At 39.8% G+C, this 27,931-nt stretch overlaps 1 protein-coding gene across 1 annotated transcript; it reads left to right on the forward strand.

The window, feature by feature from the left end:
- The first annotated feature begins 772 nt into the window (after positions 1 to 772).
- On the forward strand, positions 773 to 27,560 carry trim25l (tripartite motif containing 25, like). The gene is made up of 16 exons (XM_088331475.1): positions 773 to 1,462; positions 4,945 to 5,040; positions 6,072 to 6,305; positions 6,426 to 6,585; positions 7,565 to 7,597; positions 7,686 to 7,718; positions 7,819 to 7,863; positions 8,414 to 8,467; positions 8,536 to 8,577; positions 8,939 to 8,998; positions 9,081 to 9,248; positions 12,950 to 13,030; positions 13,116 to 13,151; positions 13,228 to 13,296; positions 13,699 to 13,764; positions 26,531 to 27,560. Exons 1-16 carry the CDS (start codon positions 854 to 856, stop codon positions 27,103 to 27,105), a joined length of 2,361 nt encoding a protein of 786 aa, XP_088187601.1. The 5' UTR covers positions 773 to 853; the 3' UTR covers positions 27,106 to 27,560.
- Positions 27,561 to 27,931: the final 371 nt, after the last annotated feature.

The raw sequence follows: 27,931 nt of genomic DNA on the forward strand, positions 1-27,931 counted from the left end.
AAGCACGGAGAGAGAGAGAGAAGCACAGAGAGAGAGAGAGAGAGAGAGACGAAAGGAGACACAGAGAGAGAGCAAGAAAGGGGATAGACAGAGAGAGAGAGAGAGAGAGAAAAGGGGGGAGAGAGGCAGAGAGAGAAAGGGAGAAAGAGAGAGAGAGGGAGAAGGAGAGAGAGAGACAGAGAGAGAGAGACAGAGAGAGAGAGAGAGAGAGAGAGAGAGAGAGAGAGAGAGAGAGAGAGAGAGAGAGAGAGAGAGAGAGAGAGATTGAGATTCAGAGAGAGAAGGACAGGGAAAGAAGGAGAGAAAGAGAGAGAGAGAGAGTGAGAGAGTGTGTGTGAGAGAGAGAGAGAGAGAGAGAGAGAGAGAGAGAGAGGAGAGAGAGAGAGAGAGAGATGCCACTCATGAGGGCACAGTTTTAGCACCAGTTTTTGTGTTTTAAAATAAATACAAGAAACAAGCTCTATCATTGGCTTTCTTTTTTTTTTGAATTTACACTGTAGAGATTTAAATCTGAATCTGTCCAGCCATTTTCTTGCTCATAACAGATTTTTATCATTTACTTAACCAATTTAATCAAATAACATACATTCATTTTTCTCAGGTTTCGGTTTCTGGGGCTTTATGCATTGCTCCCTGTCCACAATCGAAGAATTTGCTTCACCCATTGAGAAGCAGTTTTTTCCACTGACACCTATTCGTACCCGCTCGACCTGCCTGGTGGCTCAGGCCCCTCCCTGTTCTCGCCTCTCCAACCGACTTAATATTTCCTTGCTCCACTCCGATCAACCCCTCTATTTCACTCGCCGTGTCTAGGACCTCTGTTGTTTCCGCCTCTCGATTTCCTCGTTCGACAATGAGTAGTAAGCTGTGGACAGAAGAGCAGTTTAACTGCCCGGTTTGTCTAGATCTTCCAAATGATCCGGTCACCATCCCCTGCGGCCACAGCTACTGCATGGCCTGCATCAAGGACTGCTGGAGCAAGGAGGATCCCAAAGGTATCTACAGCTGCCCACAGTGCCGTCAGACCTACTCCCCGCGGCCCTCGCTTTCCAGGAACACCATGTTGGCCGATGCTGTGGACCAGCTGCGCAAAGGTATCCCCAAATCGGAAGTCTCCAAAAGCATACGTCGGGCTATGAAATCCCAAGAGAGTCTGTCCTCCTCGGCTGTACAATGCGACCTGTGCAAAGGAGAGCAGAAGAGTGCAGTCAAGACGTGTTTGGTGTGCATGAGCTCTTACTGTGAGAGCCACCTGAATCTTCACCAGACCAACAGGGCCTTCAGGGAACATGAGCTGATTGAACCCACAGGCAATTTGTCAGAGAAGATCTGCACACAGCACAAGTACTTGCAGGAGTTCTTTTGCCGTCAGTGTAAGGTCTTCATCTGTTGGTTGTGCACCAGCAACCAGCACAAAGGTCATGAGAGTGTCTCCACCAAGGCTGAGCGTATGGACAAAGAGGTGAAACTTTCAATCGCATACATACCAACCTTTTGACATCAAAAACCGGTCGATTTTATTGCACACAATTTTTACATACGAAACACTATCCGTCGCTAAAATATTACAAAAAAAACAAACACAAAACATGTGCTTGTTTGAAACAACATCTGGCAAACTTTTGGCGAAACAGAAATCGAATGTGATATTTTCAAAATAAAGCAGCAGCAGACTAAAATACTAGTTTCGAGTTAAGATTCAATTTGTTGGTGGGGTGTATCGTTTGAGGTGTCCTTAAAAAGTTCAATATAAAATATTTTCCCTATTTATTATGTCTCTGAGTTTAAAGAGCCTTTATATTTCCCCCCACTGCGCCCATCTGCTTTTGTCTTACTTTTAGCATTGCTGTTTGGGACGCGCAACACGTTAGGTGACCTTATGCTCTTTATTACAGTTTTTTTGTTAGTGTAGCATGAAAAATGTGAAAGTAAAAAAAGGCCTGTTTCAAATACAGTCCCAACACCAACTCAAACCCCAGAATGATGAAAAAGAAGAGATTATTCGGGCGCATCTAAGAAATGCACGTGCATAATGAACGACCCGACTGAGGTTGTGATGAAGACTTCAATCCAGGAGATGGCAGCAGAGAGTAAGACATTTTCAAATCCGTACAGCACCAATAGATTTGAAAAGCGGTAAATTATTTTTTGTTAAATCAATAGGAATTTATGAGGGGGAGAAAAGCGGTAGTCAAATCCATAAAGTGGTAGAGGAGGTAAGAATGAAATTGTTAAAACCAGGGACTGAGATATCCAGTTGCAATTTTTCATCATGGAGAATTAGTACAGGTCTTGGCAACATTTTTCAAAAAACAAATGCAACACAAAATTCATGTGATCCTCTTAATCTTATTAGAATTGATTACCGTAGTTCACATTTGTTAATTTATTGCTTATTTCTTGACCTAAGAGTATTTTGAAAAATGCATGTTTGTAAGAAGGGCACCACGGCAGCACAGTGGTTAGGGCGTGTAGGGCACAGTTCTGAGGTCATGCGATCGAACCTTCCCGTGTGGAGTTTGCATGTTCTCCCTGTGGGCACTCCGGTTTCCTCACACATTCCAAACCATGTCAGGTTAATTGGCCGGTCCAAATTGTCCCTGGCTGTGATTGAGCGAGTGAGTTGTCTGTCTCTGTGTGAAATGAAATGAAATGAAATGATCTGCATTTATATAGCGCTTTTCAAGTCAATGACTTCCCAAAGCGCTTTACAATGTGCTCCACATTTCCCAATAGCGGCCTTGCAGCCATGTAAGGCGCTAACCTGCTTATTGGGGGTATTAGGGGTTCAGTGTCTTACCCGAGGACACTTCGACATGTAACCCGGACGAGCCGGGATTCGAACTGGGATCCCTTGATCCCAAGACGAGCTCTCTACCTCCTGAGCTACTGCCGCCCCTGCGACTGGCTGACAACCAGTTCAGGGTGTCCCCTGCCCACTGCCCGAAGACAGCTGGGATGGGTTCCAGCACCCCAGCAACCCTACTGAAGATAAGCGGTGCAGATAATGGATGGATTGGGTTTTTTAGTGTATGGAGATATATCATAATATTAAGACGAACAAAATAATACACACTATCCCTTTAAATCTTTAACTACAGAATTTAAAGCATATTGAAATATTCAACTTTCATATATTCACGGGAAAGGTGTGCATTTCCTCTTTGGACACATGTCTCAGGAAAAGGATGACTGTAAATATTCTTGGATCACATCCATCCTTCATCATCTATATTGGTTGTCATGCTAAATGGAGCTTGACCTCATGTTTTAGCATTAAATAATATATTTGTTTTGGGAGGAAAACAAAACAACGAAAAATTGATTGTGTTAAAACGTCAATCATTTAGGGCTTTGTTAATGATATATCCCTCTGAATTTTTCTTTTTCTTTAAATACACAATCCCTGTCAAGAAGCTAGCTTGATATTTATTTCAAGTGAATGTTTCATACATGATGACTCAAGATTACAATATGACTAGCCAATGACGATCAGTACACCTTATAATGTAAATAAAAACAACATTTCATTGTTTTTTCTTTACTTGAGCGATCTTAGGAGCTTGAAAACTATATTTGTTGTTGTTTTTGTGCTCTGTACAGCTCTTTGAGACTTTTTGTGATAAAGGGCTACACAAATAAATATGACTTGACTTGAATAACTCACAGAGTAAATCTTTAAAGCTTTTTAAAAGTTACAGCTGTACTTCTAAATTAAAAAAGCTGTCTCATTTAAAGCTTTAAATCCTTAACCACTGAATTATACACTTTTAGAAACTTGAATGATTTACCTAAACTACTTTAAATTCAAAGTCAAAGTTAAAAGAAAGTCTCTATTCAATTGTCCACCGTCAAGTACTGTATTACCTTTGGAGTTCAAGCTTTCAAGCAATTTGAACACTTCCATTAAAGTGACACGATTAAAGCTTGAACTGTGTAATTCAAGATTTAAAGCAGCTTGAAAGCTTTAAAAAGAGGCAGAACTTTAACTTTGACCACACTTAAAATATAAATAAAATTTGTGAGTCCATGCGGCAAGAAAATGGATGAAGTGAGGTCATGACAAAAATCATGATATTCCCAAACGTATTATTAAATTCAGGCAAATAAAGATTTATTTCAAGATAAAATGTTACCGTCAAAATTCACCTCGGTAAAAAGTTTGAACCTTACAGGATTATAACTAGAATAAAGGTAAAGTTAGGATACAGTTACGTTTACAAGGACTGGGCATGTACCCATAATATGTTACATTATCAATCCTCATTTTGAGTTTTGAGTAACGCTAATCTTGCTATCTGTCTTGTTGTTGTATTTAAGATCAGGACATAGAAACTTCAACTTGGGTGGTGCTTTTACGTTATTATTTCCTTGCATTTGTAGTCAACATTATGTATGCTTGTATTGTCGAGATTTAGAGGAATTTTGTATGCATGATCAGTCTTTGGAATATGTCGGTGGTCTTGGTGTTTGTTTTCTTTATCAGGGATTCCCCCAATTTTTCAGTACTGACCTAGAACTGAAACAAGGTGGTCTTGAAAAACACAAAAAACATTAAATTCTTAGGATACAATTTTGTTATTACTCAATTTAAACAATAACTGGTCCTTTATTCTTGTTTATTTATAGTTATACACCTTCCGTACACATAGTAAATTTGGATTGTTTGTCCAATGCAGCACTTAAGGTTGGTTAAAATTAGAAAAGGAACTCATGAAAAGACAAACTGGCCGTAAGTTTATTTTTGAAGCATTCTCTTAACCGTTGCTTAGTGATTTTCCAAATGATAAAACGTAAATTAATATACAGAGTGGTAGACTTTGGCTCAGGGACCTGATTTTTGCATCATCACTATCTGGTTGAACACATTCCTGACGACATTCTTGATCCATCACGTTCCTCTTCTGACCGAGGTCTTTGGTTGTCCTACTCTATCTACTGCAGAAGGTGATTTCCGAAATTCAGGCGGAAACTCAGAAGAAGATCAAAGAGAGACAGCAAGAGGTGAAGGACATGAAGAAGATGATGGACGGCATGAAGGTAAGATGGGGAGCTGAGTTTGCCGTTTCATTGCAAGCTGAGGGTTTTGACCCCTTTTAAGTGCATAGTGCATTTGTTTAGTCCCATATTGTAGATGTAATTATACTTTGAGCTGCGAGATAGTGATACGTTTTTTTGTTCAACATGTGAAAGGAAGCTTTAAAGGGCCGGTGTGTATGATTTTAGAGCTAGATGTCGTGGTATTGAGAACCACAACTACAAAGCACAAGGAAAAATCAAACCATAGGGACTCAAAGCGACTAGAGCGCACAGCCTTTCACAAAGAAAAAAACAACTGAAAATAACAAAAGGAAAAAATTAAATAGAAAAAAAGAAAACAGTAAAATAAAAAGGAGAGAAAACGAATAAAGAAGAGAAGATTAATGCAAAAAAGAAGAAAATTAATGAAAAAAAGAGGAAAAAAATAAACAAAAGAGGAGGGGAAAATAAAATAAAAGAGAAATAGAAGAAAAAGGAAAAAAGACAGATTTTAGGTTTTCAGGCCCCTGTTGCGGCAAAATGGCGGGCAATGATGTCAGCTCCCACTACACAAGGCTCGAATACATTTATCAAACTATGTGTAAAAATAAACATACATAATAGTTAATGTATTCTTGCTCATTATTTTAATTAATAATCAATTTTTTTGAACGATTTTTTTTTCACCAATAAGAAGCGCTAAATAATACACACTCTCCCTTGAAGCCAATGATTTTAAAAACAAACCAGCCTCCTCCTGTTGAAGATTTTATTAAGAAACTAGCAAATGTCTCCTTATCTCCCTTCATTCGTTTTACGCCTACAGAAAGCAACTGCGGCAGATTAATGATTTATGAAATTAGAATTAGACGTGACACTCTAGGATAACACTTAATATAGACTTAATAAAGAAAAGGGGATGAAAAGAATGTCAGGATAAATGGGCAAAACGACCCACAAGGCAATGCTTGGAGACTGGCCTAGGTTGTAATAATAGCGCAATGAAAAGTAATGCATCCTAAATGTTGTTGATGGTATGCATGCATGAACAGCGTTCTGCAGACCGCGTTCACAGCGACTCCGAGAAGGTCCTACAGGAGCTCCAGCAATCAGTGGAGAGACTTCAGGAACTGTTGGAGGAGCTGTTAGACGAGGTCGGTCGTGAGAAGATGGAGCAGGCCCAGGAGGTGACTAGCAGTCTGGAGGCTGAGATAACTGAGCTCAAGAGGAGAGAGAATCAGATGAAGGACCTGGCTCAATGTCAGGACCACATCTACTATCTGAAGGTTGGAATTTGTTTTGTTTGAATTCATTCACATTGATAGACCTAATGTTGTCTGCTTCAAAGCGTCAATCCAAGTGACATCAACAACAACAACAAGCGACGAACTGACAATTCCTTTCAGATGTACGAAACCATGTGCAGTCCACTTGAGTCGGGAGATCTTCCATCTGTGCAAGTCAACCACGAGGCTTCCTTTGAGCCTGTGCGGGATGCCGTCTTGGACCTGAGGGAGCGAGTGGAGGACTTGTGCAACCAGGAGCTGGGCAAGATTACCAAAAAAGGTCAGGATTAAATGGCTGTTCGACTATATGATCACTAGATGTTGCTGTATTCTGTCGTGCAACCAAAAATGGGTTATAAAAGGCCCAAGGTGGAATACAGAGATATAGGGAGGAAAAGAGAGAGAAAGAAACACAAGTACATTGTCTTTGTGAGAGGCACCTGGCTTTGGCAACATCAAGTGGACATAATTAAACCTGCAGCTTATTTTTCTCTCGCGCTTCTTTGAGCGTTGTCTTGCGGGACGGATTCAATCCCTTAGCCGGCCTGATCCGGGCCGCGGGACGCTAGATTGACACCTCTGATCTATACAGTAATTAGGTAATTTTGTGTACTGTTTTTCTCACTTGAATAGAATTAATTCTTAATTGTGCCAGAAAAACAAAAAATGCAGGGAGAGAGGATTTTGAATGTGTTTTTTTTTTTTCTTATTGAACCTTTTGCAAGGCAGCACAGCGGCGCAGTGGTTAGCGCGTGTGCAACAGAGTTCTGAGGTCATGAGATCGAATCTCCTGTGTGGAGTTTGCATGTTCTCCCCGTGCTTGCATGAGTTTCCTCCGGGCACTCCGGTTTCCTCCCACATTCCAAAAACATGCATGTCAGGTTAATTGGCCGGTCCAAATTGTGCTTAGGTGTGAATGAGCAAGCGAATTGTATGTCTCTGTGTGCCCTGCGACTGGCTGGCAACCAGTTCAGGGTGTCCCCTACCCACTGCTCGAAGATCACTGGGATGGGCTCCAGCACCCCCGCGACCCTACTGAGGATAAGCGGTACAGATAATGGATGGTTGGATGGACTTTTTGCAATAAAAATAGATACGTGGACACAGTTGCTATTATTTAGTGGGGATGGAAGTTGACATTTACATTTTATATATTTATTACATTGATGTTGTTCTACTTGTTTGAATCAAGACTATATACCTAAAATATTTTCAGTTTTATTCATTTATTTTAACATCCTTACCTTCCCCGTTTACAGTAAACGACACAACGCTGTTCACATTGGGAGCCGGTAAGAATATTATCTTTTAGTTTTAGTAGACTAAAGCTAACACATCAGCGAGAGAGCTAATTATTTGGGAGGTTTTGTCATCCTGCAGCTAATCGCGGTGCCAGAGGAGGTCTCTTAAAATGTAAGTTTTTGTCTGCATGTTGAAAACAACAACAACAACACGAGCAATGACTAAAACAACATAGAAAGATGAAAAATCATGAAATATTCTTCCCCTTCAGTATTTTCTGCTTTGGGATCACGCAACTCCAACAACCGTTCAGCAGGTATGGCTCTATTGTTGCGGTCCATCTAGATGTAAGATCGGGCATAAAAAATTCCAGCCCGACCCGGCCTGCAGGTATAGAATCCCCAACCGGCATGAGCCCGACTTGGTAACTTGACATTAGGGACCGAGCACAAAGTTAACCCGATTTTTATTTTTTTTATTTTTTTTATCTACGAGGAGGAAGGGAGATTTTGGCCGTGACTGAATACAAACGCCCCACTCCCTCCCAAACCCCGTTTCTACCTTCAGTGTCCGACGGTGCCGCTGAACAGTGTACGCACCGAACATGGGAAGCACGACCCGGCACCGATTGGCGCTAGCAGCACACGCGCCGAGCAGCGGGCATGCTGCCAAGATTTTCTACAAATAAAAATAACCATAGAACACTTGACAAGTGGATAATCAAATAAAATCAGCAAGAGAGAAGCCTGGCCCAATTTAAGGGTTGACAGTTTATCCCCGATTTTGGGCCGGGTTCGGGCTCGGGCCCAAGATCTTACCTCTCGGTCCATCCATTTACACGCAACACTAATTAAATGTCTTTTCAGGATCATCACCGAGTATTTCGGTAAATTCTCGGAGCGCTGATAGACGAGGCCTAGGTAATGAATCTCACTGTATGAAGACGAGGGGTGAAACCGTTCTGAAATCTGAAACTATTTACTTTCAGGCATCAGAGGTCAAGACGTAAGGAGCAGAGACACATCACGAGGTCAGCAATGTTAATTCAAAAAAGGCAGTACGATTTAACAGTATTTTGCCTACAGCTTGGACTATGACGTCACTCATGACTATCAGAGGGTCGGAAACCTATGGCTCTTGACTCTAGCACCTCCCACTAAGGGGATTTGGCTTCGGTATATAGATCAATTTGTATGGCTTACTTGGGATTTCTTGTTGCTGCTGGATTTTATGACACTACTGTTCATTGTATTTTGGTAATGTTGCACTATTCTTCCATTTTATGTGTTTTTTTGCGTGCTTATCCAAATATGGTATGTCTAATTTGGTTGCAAAAAGGTTCACTATATTTTTATCAATGACCAATAAAAGACAATTCCATTTAATTGCAGAGGTTGTTCAGAGGTCACCCAGGTTATGGGACAGACGAAGGCAAGATCAAAATGAGTCAAGTAAGTTTCACAACTGTATTTATTCCTAACAGCCTAATTTCTTGATTAGTATCCCATTTTACGTGTTTCATTGCTTTTCCAGCACGGCTCAGACCAAGCCCAGCAGCTAGCCCAACTCCAAGCCGGAGAGAATCCCAGTCGCTGTGGAGCAGGCACAGTCAAAGTCAGGCTGTCCCAGCTACTCCTGCTCCTACCCCAGTCAGCCCGAATCCAGCCCAGACTCTTGCCCCTGTTCCAGCATCAAGTGGTGGTATAAAATCATTTTGCCATATTATATCGTTGGCATAACCTTTGTACAGAATGTACTTTTACACTTCACAAAGAAGGTCTTGTTCAATGTTCAATGTTCCGGACGAGTTTTGACAAAGGATAGGAAAGTAATTTCAATGAAGTACATCTTAAAAGTATTAGCCCAGGGGTGGGCAAACCTTTTGAACTCCGGGCTACATTTGGTTAAAAATGGTGACTGAAGGGAAGTGACTGATCTGCTGATAGTCTCAGATTTGATACATCGGCAATACACGAGGATAATGGATCATGTCAACTATCCAATTCTTCTTATTTGCATTTATGAATATTTTGCGTTTTTGGAATGTTGTATTTATATTATTTATTAATTTAATTTCACCCAAAACGTTTTGAAACGCTCAAAATCAAAGCAAAATGATGTACTAGGTCCTTGTTTTTAAGCACTAAATTTGATAAAACTGCAATGCCAGCTTAGAAGGTTTTTTTTTCTTTGAAATTTGATGAATATCTTGAAAAATAAAATGTATACATCATTTAAAACACGTGAGTACAAAAAATGGGACAAAAGTCGCACCAAAACAAAAATAACTTTCTTTCATTATTACATATATTATCCATATAGTTTACCATTTTGAATAAGCTGGCCAAAATAAATAGCCTTTGCCCACCCCTGTTTTAGCCTTTGAAATCAATGTATTTGGTCTGAACTTACAGTTTTCAGTGGTTCAGATCTCCACCATTTACATTGTTTAACTGTATTTAAGAATTAGAAAGTCTTGGTACAAGGAATCGAAAGTGTTGCCGATACCAGCTTTTTTAAAAAATTATTTATTGGGATTTGCGATGATCGCGGATATCTCTATCGGCTTCATTTAAATGGCTAATAATCAGCTATCTCAAATTAAGAGGGGTGGTAAATTGCTGGTTAGCAGTGGTTAGCACGTGTGCGGCACAGTTCTGAGGTCGTGAGATCGATCCTCCTGTGTGGAGTTTGCATGTTCTCCCCGTGCTTACGTGGGTTTTCTCCTGGCACTCCAGTTTCCAACCACATTCCAAAAACATGCCTGTCTGGTTAATTGGCTGGTTCAAATTGTCCCTAGGTGTGAATGAGTGAGTGAGTTGTCTGTCTCTGTGTGCCCTGTGACTGGTTGGCAACCAGTTCAGGGTGTCCCCTGCCCACTGCCCGAAGATAGCTGGGATGGGCTCCAGCACCCCCGCGACCCTACCGAGGATAAGCGGTGCAGATAATGGATAGATGGATGGGTAAATTTCTTTTTAATGCAACATTAAAGGAACATTGTACATTATTTAGAATACTATTATTGAATACTAGCACCAAGTGACAAAAAAAGCATAATTTCTTAAAAAACAATATTCATTTGAATAGCAATGATAAAAATACATTAACTATCTTATGAACTTGTATTTAAAAAATACTCACAGGAAATTTGTATACATTTTTCCCAATATAAGGCTCACATAGACGGATCACACATGAATATTTGCCATCTTGCTGCTACAGGTCCCCCTGAAAAAACAAAAAAAAAAAGCTTGCAGAAGAGTGGGCAAAAAATTAGAAGCAAAATTGTGCATTTTGGTCGCTTACAGTCTCTGTAGTTTGTTTTCTTTTTTGTGCTTTGTTGCACTTGTTTTCTGTTGCACTACACTATACAGCAACATCTAGTTATTATGTATTGTCCCTTTAAGAAAAAATATTGTATTTTATTTGGAAGTTCATCTCTAAAGATATCAGTTATTTTTTGCCAAGGGCAGAACGTTTTGTAATCCAATTACATGAGTTGGCGGTATTGGTATAAATGAAAACTACATATTCGGGTATCAATATAAAAGAAATGTTGTATACTACATCACATGCCCATTTATATCGTATTTTGGAAGTGCAGGGGGGCAAAACGTATTAGCATACCAAATATTTGTAAAACTTAAAGGAGGGGTGCGAAGTTTGAGTCCTTCAAAAGTTTCAAATGTAATATTTTCTTCATTCGGTTCATGTTTACAACGTCCAACTGAGTTCAGCTTTATATATTTTTCTACCTTACCTTACTTTATCTTACTTTTTTTAGCCTTGGCGTTCCGCCCACAGAGCGCATTACGATGGAAGAAAGGTGACAGGTGGGTTCGGGGGGGAGGAGAGTGATTTCACGCGCGTGCTGGCGGTTTTCTTTTGTTCTAGGATAAAAGTGGTGAAATTAAGAAAATGAATGTTTCAAATACAATCCAAATGCCAACCCAAACCCTAAAAAAACTTAAAAACGGTAGAGTTTATTCAAGTGACTTTAAAAGTATCACATAATTGCCCACACAACAAAAGGAGGTTGACATAGGCAATGATGATTTCAGCCAGAAGATTGCATCAGCAAGTAGAATGCTTCTTTAAATGTGGTGTCCGTAACTTCAAACGCCATCTTTTGGCTTAAATCATCATTTCAGTCTCTGTCAAGCTCTTTTTGTTACACGTTCAAGTATGTGAAATTCTTAGATGTGGTCAGATAAACACTTCATTTTTCATCTTTTAAGGGGTTTGGTGTGGCGTTTGGACTGTTATTTTCTTACTTTGATCACTCTTATGCTACCCTAACCGAAAACCACAAACAGTAGCATGAGATCACTCTACATCGATCACTCCCCTTCTTGCTTACTGATGTGTTCCAAGCCTGGAACAGCTCTGATAAAATAAAAATAAAAACAGATAGTGTTGGAATTTCTTGTTAAATCAACACAAACTTCAATTAATCATCTGACTCCAATTTGTGACCTTTCCCAATCACCATTCATCCAAACAATTTGCGCGCTCTTTTCTGCATAGAAAGTTCTCAGAAGCCGGCATTTCACTCACGAGTGGATTTATTTCTAACACACAAATCACTACATCTCTGCACGCTTCTCCTTCCAAAAACCGACTCTTCTCCTTCTTCCGAGTTGCTCAGCAAAGCATCTCCTCCGCCCTTTGGTTGGCTCCCATTGGTCTCCCGTCCCGGAAGAATGGCGCGTCAACTCCGCCTGGTCGCGACGCAGCCCGCTCTCATTGGTCTCCCGTTCCCGGAAGAATGGCGCGTCGACTCCGCCTGGGCCCCCAGACAGCTGGTCTCCTCCCACTGCCTGAGAGCTGCCCCACGTGATCTACTCCACAAAACTTTTGCACAAAACACAGAGTCCAACAGACAAAACCCAAATTCAAACTTCCATATTCCTTTAATAGGAAGAAAAATTACAAAGGACTTTCAAACTCAATGGGACATTGTTACCACATACTTTGTTGAAAAAAAGTACTATTTCGGAATTTTCAGGGACACCTCAAACGACACAGCCCAACCTTTAAATCTTTGCAGAACATCAAAGGTCACATTGCACTAAAAAATTTTTTTTACGTTTTTTCTTGCCTCTATAGTCAAGTCAATTCATGTCTATATTGTTAAGACCTTAATCACTAGAAGTCTTAAAGGGTTGACGACAGACTATTATTACATCATCCCCTGATCTAAAACCTACATGATGGCAAGGAAAAACTCAAATGCTCAGCATGAGGAAATTAAAAAACCTTGAGAAGGGGCAGCACACGAGGTAATCCCCCTTCCAGGGTGACCAGGCTGCAATGGATTTTGCAGGAGCATCAATAAACAATACACAAAATCTGAACTCCAGACAAAAGCTAATTCTTTGGTGCATTCTATATTTGTTCAGCTTTCAGTCGCATGCCATCAATCAGCAGCATTTTCCGCTCCCGTCGTGGAAACACTGCCGCAGCTCCAACGCCATTTGCAGGCAGGAAAACTTCAAGTTTTTATTTTACAGCCGCGGATGCAACATGTCACCTGCTGATTATGCATTTTCTGCTGTTGTTTAACAGGCGGACTACCAAGTGTGTCGGAAACACCGACAGAAAGTAAGACTCTGCAGTTTGCCCGAGTCCACTTTGTTCCTTTGAAAAGAAGCCACTACATTTTGTTTTGTTACTGCAGTTAATCCCGGTCTGTTCTTGGACTCCCCTGCAGCCACGGACAATCACAACACTCCTGCTTTTCCTGCATGTGAGTAAATAAGCACAGGAATGTCTGTTATGTGGTGACAAAATGATGTATTATGATGCGAGTTTTTGGGGGGAGTAGGATATTTTAGGTTATGTTAAGGATTAAACCTGTACAGTTTTAAGGAGACTATTGCTTTAATCTTGCTGTGTTTCAGCTCGAATTGTACGAAAAAACACACTTTTAAATGTTAACTGCAAAATATAACTTGAAACCCTATATATGCAGTGACATATTACAATATTCTAACTCTGACATAATCATACATGTAGTGTGAAGATTGAATTTTCACAATATCGCTATTTCGCGTTCAAAAGCATTGCACATAAAAGTAGTTAATCACATCAATTAATCCTAAAACTTTGTTAATCTACATAAACTGTGCCTATTATTTTCTATCATCAGTGAGAGAAATCAGCCTTGAAAGCTTCCAGGCTCCAGAACCAAGAGCAAGAGAGGAATTTCTGAAATGTAAGTGTTTTTTTATATTTATTTCTATTTTAGCAACACCTGGATTCTTGTAAATATACAATTTATTTTTTTAAACCCCTCCGAATGTGGATAGTAAATCCGGTGAATTTTTGTTATCTCCTTTGTTTGATATTGCAAATGAAAAACAATTGAGATTGTAAAAATATACTAAAGTATGCACATTTTTAAACTAAAGACTTAATTTCACATCAGCAACATTATTGTGATGACTCCAGACTACTTTCACTTCATTTTTCGTCCCCCTTTTGGTATTTGATACTGTATTTTTTGTCTATATTTTGATAGGAAATAGTGCATTTGACCCGTAATAGGCAAACATTTCAAATTGTTCGCAGGACAGCACTCAAAACTCATGTTGTAAGTCATCGTTCCCCATTGAGCAATTACAAAACTATTCATCCTTCAAAAGTAAAGAACTATGATTAAATTATTTATAATACGATTTATATGATACTGAATATTAGATATGATACAAATAGCAATGAAATTAACTATAAATTCAAATTGGAAAGACTCAAAACTATCTTATCTCACTGGTACCTTCAATACAATACCGCTGGCATTGGTATGTGAGCATTTTGGCCTCTAGGAGGCAGTGTTTGGCTCCCATGTACCTAAAATTGATCTTTTCTATTGGCTTTGTGAGTATGACAGTAATACCAGACACTCTTGTCAGCTGATAAATAATATATTGAGAGTGTCGTTATGGATGTGTTGAGGCATCTGTACGGACGACAAATCAGAAGGACAGCATAATAGTCGGCGTGGCAATGTAGATGGTTTCCGATATTGATGTGGTTTGTCGCGTTCCGACTGTGGTCTGCCGTAAGCTTTCCGAAAGCTTTGTACTTCTTCCAGACACGACATGCGGACATTTATGAAGCTAAATAGATTGCACGATGCCATGTGCATCTGTTGGAATTTTAAAGGGACAGTGTGTAATATTTAGTTCCTGGTAGTGGTAAAAAAATCCTTCAGTAAAAAAACAACATTGATTTGAATACTAGCCCAAGAAACATGAACTATCATATCCTTTTGGATAATTTTTATTAAAAAAAAAAAAAATCATTTTTTTTGTGATGTTTGTATTTCTTTTACACACTGGAATCCTAACTTAGGTCTCCGCCATCTCTGTCCGGCATCCTGCCGCCAGGCTTTGTTCTGGCACTTGCCCTCGCTTGCACGGGACAACACAGTGCCATCTAGTGGTCAAATATTACACATTGGGGCTTAAAAAAGACAAACAAAAAAAATGATCTCTAATAAAAAAAAAATGCAAAGATTACATGAGTTTAAACCCAAATCCTACTTACCCGAGGTAGGTGAGCCACATACTCGGGAATGATTCCATAAAGTGTATCTGTGAATGAGTAGAACACCATTGTTTTCTGGTAGCATTCACGCTAGTGCTTTTTTTCTTAAGAGGAGAGAACCATTCCAGCAGGGGTAAATAATGTAACTAGGAAAAGTTCCTACTTTACTATACTCACACGTGTACTTCCTGTCTTTATACTCGTCAACTTATATGTTTTTCCCGTATTTTAAGCGTTTTTGATCATTTTGAATTGTGAACACTGTTTAACAATAGTCACGGTATTCAACACCCTATAACATTAAAAATAATAATGAGAACAACGATAATAAAAAATAAGCCGAAATCCACTGCAAAATCACTGGACCACTAGGGATCTGGATGACATAGGAAAAGGCATTCGATTTTATCTCATCATCACACTATTTTTACTCACAGCACCACGTTGTTCTACATTGTTTTGGCTGAACTCTTTCCCCCAATGCTTCATTACAAGATTATACGACATGGCACTGTGAGCAAAAATAGTGTGATGAGGCGATAAAATGTAATGCCTTTTCCATTGTCGTCTACAATTCTAGAAGCGTTGTGCATGGGTGTCCAAACCTTTCAGGAAGCAGGGCAGATTTGGGAAGCTGGAAATGTACCAGCTCGGTAGCCTAGATGGTAGGGCGCCCGCTCCAAGACTGGGAGGTCGCTGGTTCAAGCCTCGGCCGAGTCATACCTAAGACTTACAACATTGGGACCCATTGCCTCCCTGCTTGGCGCTCGGCATTAAGGGTTGGAATTTGGGGGTTTGGTCACCTAATGACTCCCAACACAGCAGTTGGGTCTAAAAACCCGGCGCCGATCGAAGGCGACGAGTCACGTCGATAGCTTCGTGTGACAAAATGATTTCCGGTAGATATCATGTTGATGGTTGATACTGGCTGAATAAAAATAAAAAATAATAAAATTGACATTTTTTGAACAGGGTTTATTAAATTCACCCTCCGTGAAAGATTTGCAGCGCTTGGCGATCAGCGTCGCGGCCTCATCGCTCGCTTTTGTAGCATTTTCATTTGACCCGCTGGGACTCATGAAAAAGTGCCGCAGTGCCGTTAAAACCGCTTTCAGTTGCTTCACCTTTTCACAACATTAATTTCCAGTTAGCTTTTTGTAGTCAGCAAGTTTCGTTTGGCAATGCCTCTTGAGATTTTATTCTTTAAAAACAGCCACAGTCTCCTGGCAAATTAGGCAAACGGAGTTGTTTTTGATTTTGGTGGAAAAATAATCTAATTTCCACTTGTCCTGGAAGCAACAGCCATCACAGTCAACTTTCCTTTTTCATTTACAGTCACCATGTCAGGACATAGGGTGGGCTAAAATTCTCACAGAAATCCGAGGGCAAGGTGGCCAAAGGGCTACTGCCATCATCTAGTGAAATGTTTTTTTGTTAGTTTTATTGCCACATTTATTTTATACTGCAGTCAACATTACTGGCTAGGCCACATATCATTAATTTTATGACAGAAGCCGTGGGCAAGTAAGAATTTGGTAATGGGCCATAACAGGCTACCAGGGCGGACTTTGGACATTTCTAGCCGAGTGGTTAAAATTTGGCGCCCTCATTTTTATGATCCGGGTTTAATTCCCATTGCATCCAATGCTGATCAAATGAGGTAAGCGATATTGATCAACTGATCAATCATTGCTCAATTACGGTCACGTCATACTGTAAAACCTTGGTATAGCGCGCACCTGAACTTTGATAACACAAATAGATACGGTGCAAGCAAAATATAAGGCAAATATTTTTTGGGTTCTGTGCGGTCCGGTACCAAACGACCCAGGGCACTGACCACTGTTTTACATAGTCTGTCTTGCTGTGAGTAAATAGGTATCGTGTTGTGTTTGTAAGGTTTGGTATTGCAAAATAAGGGAAATTGCAGCCATTAATACTGGAAGTAATTTGCTGACGTTTACTAGCACAGTATGTGTTAGGTTCATGTCCCCAACATTTTTAATAAAACGCTCTGCAATATAGGACAAAGAGAATCGGTTCTTTATAATTAGTTACTTTATTAATCATCATATTGAGAGCCGCCGACATTCTGTTGTTAGACATCTTTTCGCTCGCTCTGCCCTGCTTGCTGCGCTCTGGCTCGGCTCGGCTCTGGCTCTGAGGATCTCCTCGAAAAACCTCCCTTCTAATATTCAGTTTTTGCCTTTGCTACGTAGAGTTGATTAGTCTTCTTTCGAAGGTCTGCTTTCCATCCAATGATGACAGGTGACCTTGGTCCTGGGAAACTCCTTTTTCCCAGGCTCTTTGGTGAAGAACAATCTTGAGTTATGGGATGCCAGGTCAGGATGTATTTCGTTGGTATGTGAGAACAAAAACACAGTCTGTACATAAAAAAACAACTCATGGCCCTGGAGTTTAGTTTACGGGCTGAGAACTCTTCAAAATGGCTGAGAACACATATAACATATTAAATGTCAACTGTAGGATAAATACAACTCCATCATTCCCTCCTCTTTATCCTACAGGTGATATAATACTTCATTCAACTGTCACTTCGCAATACGATTTTCAACAGAGAAATCATGAACACAACAACAGTTGTTACACTTAGAGGTTGTCGTCATAATGACCAGGATCTGAGTAAAAATAAGGAAAATGCAGAGACAGGCAATCATCATCAACATTTGTGTCATTACAATTTTCACCATCGTCATTTTTATGGTAATTGCCAGAGTCATCATCAGCATCGGTGTCCGAGGGCAACAGAGCATACAAAGGTACCATCTTTGCCTGCATTGGGGCAAGAGCTGTTGTAATTAGTCTCATTAGCAATGTTCTTATGCACGGAATACAACAACATCCACACAATGTGAGAATCGCCGCAAAAACGGCTATAGCCATATATTAATATTTTTTATATTTCCCAAACGTATCTCCAAAACCATCCCACATTGATGTGTCAACTCCTGAGTGGTCTTTCATCTTGTTGTTAAGTGACCTGAGGCCTTCCAGGGCCTTTGTCAGACTTCCGTCTGCTGCCGTGTTGTTCGGTATGAACGTGCAACATTGGTCACCAAAGATAGAACAGACCCCTCCCTTTTCAGCCAGTAGCATATCAACAGCAATCCGGTTCTGGAAAGCCATGAGGGAGGTAGCAGAGAGTTGCTCGTGTATGGCGGAGAAACCTTGTTCTGTTTTGTTTCCTAACTTCTGCACATTGAAATGGATATAGTTTATTCTGTCAACATTTTTATTAATTGTACACCAATAACAAATCAAAGATTCAAAACCCGCTGCTACTTGATCTGCTAATTTGTATTCATCTGGTACGCCTCTTGGAACACCGATACTGTCGATGTATGTAGGATCATTGTCACTCCAGGCATAGGTAGACCTTTACTTTTCCATGCATGTGGTAACAAGCTCTTCACAGATGTTAGCAATTAAGGGATTGTGGTGGCGGTTATAGACACAGGTAAAATAAGAGACACAGATGCACACAATCCCGTGGTATTGTACGGTAGTCTATCATACAACTTGTCTTCTCCACACCACCACCAGATGTCACTCCGGGAGAGTGGTTTAAATGTTATATTGACTGTCAACATTCGGTGACATTGTATATCATTCAGACTACACACAACACAATCATTCATGACAGCATGTGCCGCCTGCTCAGCCATTAGCAACCAGTTGTTATCTATCCTTGAAATTCCTGTGGTAACTTTGAACCACCCATTAATGTCTTCGACTGACATGCTTACTGATGTGATATTTGTCGTTACAGAGTAGTTACTTAATTTTGGCTGATCAGTCGATTTCATACTGTCATTTACACACACTACGACCGGGAAAAAAGGGTCCATGCCCGAGGACCAGGCCCATAACGTGAAACCCCAGCACGTGCTGTTAAAAAAAAAAAAATCTGATCCCGGAGGTCGAATTGTCTGGTTTGTAACGGTTATAGTCAGTTGTAAATTGCTTCCTTGATGCAATTTACGATTTTTTGAAATACTGGGCCTCAGAGCTGTCCCCTGGGGTCCAGTACTCCCCTGCTTCCGTTATAACCAAATACTCCCACCCTTGGAACGCTCCGTGTCCAAACACGTACCACCAGTACTCCTCCCACCCTTGCCCAGTAATATGTGTTGGCTGTCTCCCTAGACTGCCTCACTGGAACCCTTTTAAAGAGGTTATCGGTATGGACATCACAATGGTGGCATTTGGTGGCACAGTCACTGTCACCGACCAGAAAAGAGCCTTTCTCCTTTGTACACTAATTTTTCCAAGTCTTGCCATTTGATGCTCTTCTTTTTGCACAACGAGATATGCGGTACGCATCTATCCATAAGCCAGTTATACTGTTTAAACAGTGACTTGAGTGGGTCAGGTAAGAATACTGCTGCTATGGCATACATTATTTTGTACACACAGTTACCATAAACACAAATCATTATTCAAGTAAGCACAATCAGTTTCATACTTATGAACAATTATTTTCCAAAGCAAAAACGCAACAGGATTTGCAATGAGCGTTCAAAAATTGGCATCTGAGCGTCCATTGAAGTTCCATGATTTTCATTTGTTTCCAAGAGGGCACTCGAAAACCACTCTATATTTTGCTCGAAAAAAGAACTGCTACCATATGCAATAATATTTTGTTTGTTTGTTTGTACATGATTCAAATTGAATCGTTTCTTCCGGCGCCGTCACGAATGGCAGCCACTCCAGCAGCTCCCGTGTTATTTTCGATTGTTCTCGATTGTTTGTTCTCAGCTCAGGGATGCTGCTGGAAATGTGAATTTCCCTTCGGGGATGAACAAAGTATCTATCTATCTATCTATCTATCTATTTGACTTTGTCTGAATACTATCTTGGCCTAGTCACGCTGTTTGGTGTTGCTCAGCAGAGCTTTCTTCTTCACATTCAAAGGACATGTGACCTTTCGACCGCAGGCCCAACACTTTACGTCTCGCCATGTGTGTTACCCCCACACTCCCGTGAGCTCGTTGTTTATGAGCGTAGCTGGGATGTGCTCCATATCACTCCCTTGGCCTCGCTGTTGATAAGCGGCGCAGACAATGGATGACTGATGTCTTTGGCTCTTTCAGCAAATTAGTCCATGGCCTCTTTTTGACAGATTTATATGTCCTTTGGAGACTTAGAAAGAGTCTTTTTGCGGAATTCACTGGCACTTGAGAGTCTCGTTAATTCCACTGTGCTTACGTAGTGGGATTTTTTTAGTAAATTGGCCGGATTACTCTATGTCTTAAATTTTTCTCTAAATTTAAGTACTAGTAGACATTATCTTAGTTTAATCAATTTCTACCCATTTATTTCCCATGCAATTATTCTTAAATTAGCCCGATATGTCTCGAAATCAACTAATCCGTTACTTTTATTTCCTATGTCTCTCTTCAAGATTGATCAGTTTCTTATTGTCTTCTACTGTAAAAATGCTCTTCCATAGAAACCGTTCCCTTTTTAACTTAACCAAACCATAAGTCAGTATTTGTTACACATTTGCTTATCACTTGTCAATCGTAACACTCATTCTAAAAAAAAAATCAGTGTGTAATCATTGTCCTTTGGGCTAAATTTGTCAAAATTCCAAACCCACACACTATCTAAACATCAAAAATCTCAAAAGATCTAAAAAATCTCTAAAAATGCCAAATCGAACTTAATGTCATAACTTTTCTAATTGTATTTTCTTCTCTCTGTAATCATAATCAATCTTTTGTTATTGATTCAATATAGAGCAATACATACCCGTCACTCATGAACCATTTTGTTGAGTGTATTTATTTTGTTCATTCATATCTTTTATTCTGCGCAACAATCTTTGCTTCTACGCATTAGTCTATGTTCTATGCAGCCCTTCGAGATCCCTTGTGATCAAGGCTATACAGATCAACATGATCTGGTCCGACTATTAATACTTTTCTTTTTTTCCTTTGTTTAAAAGAATCATTTCATTCATTGACTGAAATAGCTTCAGCTACGTTATTAATTATTTCTAGTCTCGAATTTTCTTTTCTGTAATACGAGAACAACTAAGGAAATAATCTTTTTACGTCTTACGCCTCTTTTGAATTTGTTCATTTACGAACAAGAAGATTGACACTAAAATTATGGACCATTTTTAGTCAGCTTCATTGCTTTAATCGTCCTTTCTTTATTAAGAGCAAAACTACACGTCTTAAAGTTATTACCCTTTGCTATTCGCATTTTTAACGAAAAATGATTAGTTGTTCACTCAAATATTCTTTCTTTTTATACTATTCTGTATAATTATCTTGTATTATACACTCAGTGTTTTCATTTTCCCGCTTACCTGTCCAAGACGCATCATTTATGCTGGGTACGCAACTTTTTTTTTTTTTCCTTTAAATTTTCATTATCATTTAGTTTACTCTTTAACAAAGATTTAACGCCTTACAAGCTTTGTCGTTATTTTGAATTTGCTGTACGAGTTTTTTTTTTATTTTCCTGCACGCCGATCTTCGCTAATGAGATCTCGTCGCTTCGAGATTACGTCATTGTTGTTGGTAATTCTTGTCGAGCGAAGGTCAGTCTTTTTATTAGACAAACGGCTTTTTTCCTTGTTCAATTCATCAAAGAGAGCTTGCTTTCAAACGGCTCATTTGCTTTGATGATTGATATCACGAATTATGTTGTACTAAGATGTTAAAGAAAAGTACAGTAAGTAGAAAAATGGAAAAAGACAAGCCTGTTATTCGCAATTACCATCAACAAATGCAGAAATTAAATTAATAATTCGATGATCAAAACTGAATGAATACGCAGATATCTACTATATTTGTCACCGATTTATAAGTTCGATCTTTGTATCACTAAATTTCAGGGGTTCTGCCAAGATCTATAAATCTTTTAGCAAGCTAGTACACGGAATTCAAAATTCCTATCATATTATCATTATTGATAGTTCAGTTAAAAAAAAAAATCATATATATCAGGGTGTCCCCTGCCCACTGCCTGATGATTGCTGGGATGGGCTCCAGCACCCCCGCGACCCTACTGAGGATAAGCGGTGCAGCTGCTGAGATGAGATGAGATATATATTATATATGTGTGTGCAGCACGGTGGCGCAGTGGCCAACACGTGTGCGGCATTACTAAGGACCTGGGAACAGGTGTGTGTGTTCCAAGCCAGCCTGCATGCTCTCATTGTTACGGTTTACTTTCCTCTTTCAAAAAACATGCATTTCAAGTGGACTGACTGGTCCAAATTGTCCCTATGTGTGAATGAGCTAGTGAATTGTCTATCTTTGTGTGCCCTGCAATTGGCTTGCAACCAGTTCAGGGTGTCCTCCAATCGCTGCTCGATGATCGCTGTGATGGATTCCAACAAGATGAGATCTACTTATCGTAGTTATGGTTCATACCGGCCGAATATGAACACAAAACTTTTCTGGTTCTCACCTGTAACGCCTTTATTGTTGACATATTCCTTTAATATCATAAAAATTGGTTTTTCACTTACCATCGTTCATCCCATTCAAATATCTTCATCATCGTTAGTAATGCTACTTTTTTTCCTCACCGTTCCTCCATTTTCTCCTCAGCGGATTGTTGAGTCCAAATGAGACAAGAACCAAAATTCTGAAACTCAAAAACATCGTTAGAGCAACACTTTTGCTGTAAAATCAAACGTTTCCTTCCTTTGCAGTGTTTTCACGATAGTTCACTAATATATATATATATTTTTTTTTTTAGTCTATAATATTTCTCATTATGGCAACAAAATAGTGTAGTTTTTGTATCACTACAGTATTTTTGTAGTCGAATTTATTATTGTAATACTTTGCAATTCTCTCATTTCTTGTTCTAAAGCAAAACAATATGTTATGTCTATGTTCATTTGCCTTCAAATAGATTTTCATCCTTTATATAATTTTCTTTTATTTTTATAGCTTATCTATAAAATTACTGTCACATGTTTTGACTATTTTTCACCAAATGCATATTACACAAATCTCAACTGTATGTAACATCTTACATGCAAATATTTCTGTGTAAATATTGTTTCACTATAACTTTATCTTCTCCTCAATTTAGTGTCCACTTAATTCCTGCGTCCTCATATTCACCTCTTTTTTTTTTTTTTTTTTTTTTTTATTCACAGCTTGCTCGGTGTCACGTGTGAATCCCCCTTCTAGATTTAAAACCATTATTCAACCCAGAAAAATAACTCCCTTTTTAATTAATCACTGCCAAGGCCGTGCTATGACCCATGATCTGACCTACTCAGGATTAGTCAGTTTCTCGTTATCTATATCTATGTTTTACTCTGTCAATAAGGGGGTCCACTTGGCCTTTTAGCCATTGAGAATCGGGCGGTAAAACCCTACCCTCTTCACGGCTTCTCCTCGGAAGTGGGTAAATGGCCTGGGGGGTGTTAGCGCATGTGAATGATTTGGCATATTGTGGGGGCGGCGTGGAGCGAGGCGTATTACTGTGTGCCTGCTCTTCCTTCCTCAGTAAAGAGGCAGCAGCCATTAATCGACGCGGTTCACTATATGGCCCTGTATATTCGTTATCCTCCTTTTTAGGATACATTACGGTAGTTCCACAAAGGTAATGCCATAAATCGCAAATGGTTTGCATCTAAACAACGCATTTCAAGTCAATGAAGATCTTCAAAAGCACTCTATAATGTGCTCCACTCTACCCATTTACTTACTCTAGATTTAAAACAGTTCAATGTTGAAAAAGTAAGGTTTTTTTTCCAATCTATTGTATTAAGGTTAGTCTCACTTAATTTTCACCAAATTATCTCTCTTAATATTTAATTAACTTTCCCCTTTATGTTTCTCTCTCCTTTTTTTTTTCTTTTTTTTTTTTTTTTTTTTTCTTTAAACCAATTAAATCTACTATTTTAGCTTCACCTATTTAATGTGAAAATGGCATCTATTTATTTATGAGTTATCTTACTCATTTGAATTTCACTCAATCCATTTTTTCCATTTTAATTGAAAGAGAGAAAAAAAAAGTATTTATAAACAATTTTTTCAATATTTTTTGGTATAAAAATGCCCTTATCTCAAATTAGTGTATTTCAATTCACTCAATTAGATTTTTCCTATTCTTCCCAGTCCTTTTTTACCAATTTTTTGAACTGAAAACAGGAATATTTTATCTTTTTCGGTATTATTCTGGCATTATTTTGATTTAACGCATCTAAATAGCCCATTTATATTTTTTCCCAAATTTCTCACTTTTATCCAGTAACACAGAGGCTCGATTGCGGTCGGGTCTTCCCTATAAATGACTCTTCACCTATGGGTTCATCGAGTATTTATTATTATTATTATTATTATTTTTTTATAAAATACAATTTGCCCAGGGGCAACTTTATATTTCATTCGCTCTTTCTCAATCACACAGACGTCTTGTTTTTTATCGTGATCACGTTCTTACATCGCTTGTTCTTTTTCCACTTATTTTCAGTTGACAGAGGACTCCGCACATCCTTGTGAAATTTAACTAACTTTAAAGCGCTGGGTTAGGGGAGTCCACACCTCCCGCGGAATTTTAACTGTCTGAAAACTATTTACCTGATAGAGTCTAGAATTGTCAGGGTTTTTCTGTTAAGAATCTGCCCACCGTAATTTTCGTTTTCAACGGAGGATTCTTTAATCTTTGTCTCTGTTAAGATTTTATTCTTAATCTTTTCGACGGAGGATTCTTAAACCTTAAGAATCTACCCCCCGCGCTCGCGAGTCAATTTCTTTTACCGGTTATCTACACAATGTTATGAATAAATTTTACTCACGATTCTCTAAGTCCTTGGCTTTCCGTCAACCGTCAGATCCCAGCCCGCGAGGGAAGGTCCAGTCCCGGAAAAAGGGTCTTTATGCTGTGGCCACAGTCTTTCCTGGATTTTCCTCTCGCGTCCTGGAATCATCTGGTATCTTGGAATCCGGTTTCGAAGGACCAATTAAATGTTAGGTTCATGTCCCCAACATTTTTAATAAAACGCTCTGCAATATAGGACAAAGAGAATCGGTTCTTTATAATTAGTTACTTTATTAATCATCATATTGAGAGCCGCCGACATTCTGTTGTTAGACATCTTTTCGCTCGCTCTGCCCTGCTTGCTGCGCTCTGGCTCGGCTCGGCTCTGGCTCTGAGGATCTCCTCGAAAAACCTCCCTTCTAATATTCAGTTTTTGCCTTTGCTACGTAGAGTTGATTAGTCTTCTTTCGAAGGTCTGCTTTCCATCCAATGATGACAGGTGACCTTGGTCCTGGGAAACTCCTTTTTCCCAGGCTCTTTGGTGAAGAACAATCTTGAGTTATGGGATGCCAGGTCAGGATGTATTTCGTTGGTATGTGAGAACAAAAACACAGTCTGTACATAAAAAAACAACTCATGGCCCTGGAGTTTAGTTTACGGGCTGAGAACTCTTCAAAATGGCTGAGAACACATATAACATATTAAATGTCAACTGTAGGATAAATACAACTCCATCAGTATGCCATTCCAATACTGTGGAACCTCGGTTTCCGAACGCATATCAGTTCGAACAAATCGGTGTCCGACCAAAAATTTAGAGAAATTCTTGCTTCGCTGTTCGGTCAAAAAATTCGGAGTTCGAACGCCGGTAATGCGTGAGTGCGTACGCTAGGGTGTGATGCTGAGTGGCGTACGGGTGTTTTAGCCCCTTATTATGCCTCTGAAGAAAGTCAGTGCAAGCAGAAAAGTTGCTACAGGTGAAAAATGAAAAGTAGTGCGTACAACTATTGCATTTAAGAAAGAAATAATAGCCAAATATGAAGGAGGTGTGCGAGCGCCTTCTGCTGACCACCACAAAGGTAAGAAATCCTATTCATAAGATTACGATAACGCGAACGTACGATTAGCCTGGGTTAGCTTTAAGTTTACGTTAAACATTCAGGGTGTTGGAACGCAGACCCCTTTACAATGAACCGCTCACTTGTTGTGGAGACCCGGGTGCTAAATGACTTGTATACGACCTGATTTTTTTATTTTTACACGTTCATGTTAGGGGAAATTTTCGTACGGAAGATTACGATAACGCAAACGTACGATTACCCTGGGTTAGCTTTATGTTTACGTTAAACATTCAAGGTAAACATTCAGGGTGTTGGAACGGATTAAAACGATTTACCGGTACATTATTTTTAATGGGAAAAATGATTTCGGTGATCGAACAAATCGGTTTTCGAACAGGGTTCTGGAACGGATTATGGTCGAGAACCGAGGTTCCACTGTATATTGCTTGACATACTTATTATACATAAATAAATTATGTATTTAAGTGATATTTATGGAAAAACAGCCTCACAACTATTAGAGATGAAGTATACATGCACAAGTCATAAAAAAGAATGGGCAGGTCCAAAAAGGCAAATCCCTGATTTCCTCTTTTCGTCGTTCAGATTCCGTAAACTTCACCCTGGACCCGAACAGCGCACATCGACGCCTGCTACTTTCCGAGGGCAACACCAAAGCGACCCTGCAGGCACAAACGGCGCCCTACCCGGACACCCCCCAACGTTTCGACGGCTGGACCCAGGTCATGTGCGGGAGCCCGCTGAATTCTCAGCGTTCTTATTGGGAGGTGGACTGGCGAGGCCGAGGCTCGTCGGTGGGCGTAGCCTACGCATCCCTGAGCAGGAAGGGCGCAGACGCCAGGGCGGGGATCGGATACAACGCTCAGTCGTGGACGTTGGAGCTCTCCGACACTTGCTGCTCGGCGCTGCACGACAACCAGAAGAGGGACATCCCGGTCACTTACTCACCCCGCCTGGGCATCTTTGTGGATTTGTCCACAGGGACGCTTGAGTTCTACGGCGTGGCCGAGAATATGACGCACCTTCACACGTTCAGGGCAAACTTTACCCAGCCTCTTTATGCCGTTTTTGGCGTCGGGTGTGGTGTTGGGGTAGGTTTGGATTTTGCACTGGGGCAGTTTAGCTCCACTTCTGATAGTATCAAGTTGTGTCCTATGTGAGGACGGTCACCACACACAACTGTTGCTATTAGCAGATCGTGGGCGGGCCATAGGGGCCAACCCCCTTCATGGCCCGCCTATTTTGGGATTGTACCCCCATACTGGAACCCAGATTTGTTTTTTGTGGGGAAAAATTGTGCCTCCCTTGAGACTGATGTCTGGCGACAGGTCTGAAGCTGTTATTTCATTTTTAGTGGTGTTAATAATTATACATACTTTCTCCCAATTACTCAACATTTTTTTTTTAAATCACGACATACAATAAGTAAAGCTGCGATCAATAAATAATGTATATCAGTTTTGACACTCCATTTTCTTATGTCTAATCTAGATATAATCAATCTACTTTGCGAATTCCGATTTAAGTGTATGTATTTGCATGTGACTTATAGGCTCCAAAACAGCTGACCTATTTTTTGTGAAAATTTACACAGTTGTATTTTCGGCCTCCACGAGTGTCCTTGGCAAGGTTTCGTGTTGAGGCACACCCAATAAATACCAACTTAATCGATAGAAATTGGATTTCCTGGAGTCTTTCCTGCCCTCTTGTGGCCAAATTGTGTATGGCAGTTTCTGAACACTGACCACTCCAAGCAACTCAATCCTGTCTGTCTGTCTAGATAACCTTCAATCTATCTATCTTTGCTAGCTTCAACAAAAGTATTCATTGAAACGAACAAATAGAAAGTGTCTCAAGCAGTTGGTCAAATCTTTTGCGTATTTTGAGAATTCTTTTTTTCCAACTATGGTAAAAAAAAGTGAACTAAATAATCTATCATTTGCATAAAATGTATGTTTCCAAGGATGACTTTATTTAAAAAAAAAA

This window comes from Urocampus carinirostris, chromosome 3 (genome assembly GCF_059441175.1).
Source record: "Urocampus carinirostris isolate Australia breed hairy pipefish chromosome 3, RoL_Ucar_1.0, whole genome shotgun sequence".
NCBI lineage: Eukaryota > Metazoa > Chordata > Actinopteri > Syngnathiformes > Syngnathidae > Urocampus > Urocampus carinirostris.

Bases quoted from the DNA above. Each gene is read 5' to 3' on its own strand.
- trim25l (XM_088331475.1), top strand. From the start codon at position 854: ATGAGTAGTAAGCTGTGGACAGAAGAGCAGTTTAACTGCCCGGTTTGT. The intron at 8,578-8,938 runs GTCAGCAATGTT...ATTTAATTGCAG, and splicing joins GAGCAGAGACACATCACGAG to AGGTTGTTCAGAGGTCACCC. The intron at 9,249-12,949 runs GTATAAAATCAT...ATATTTGTTCAG, and splicing joins TGTTCCAGCATCAAGTGGTG to CTTTCAGTCGCATGCCATCA.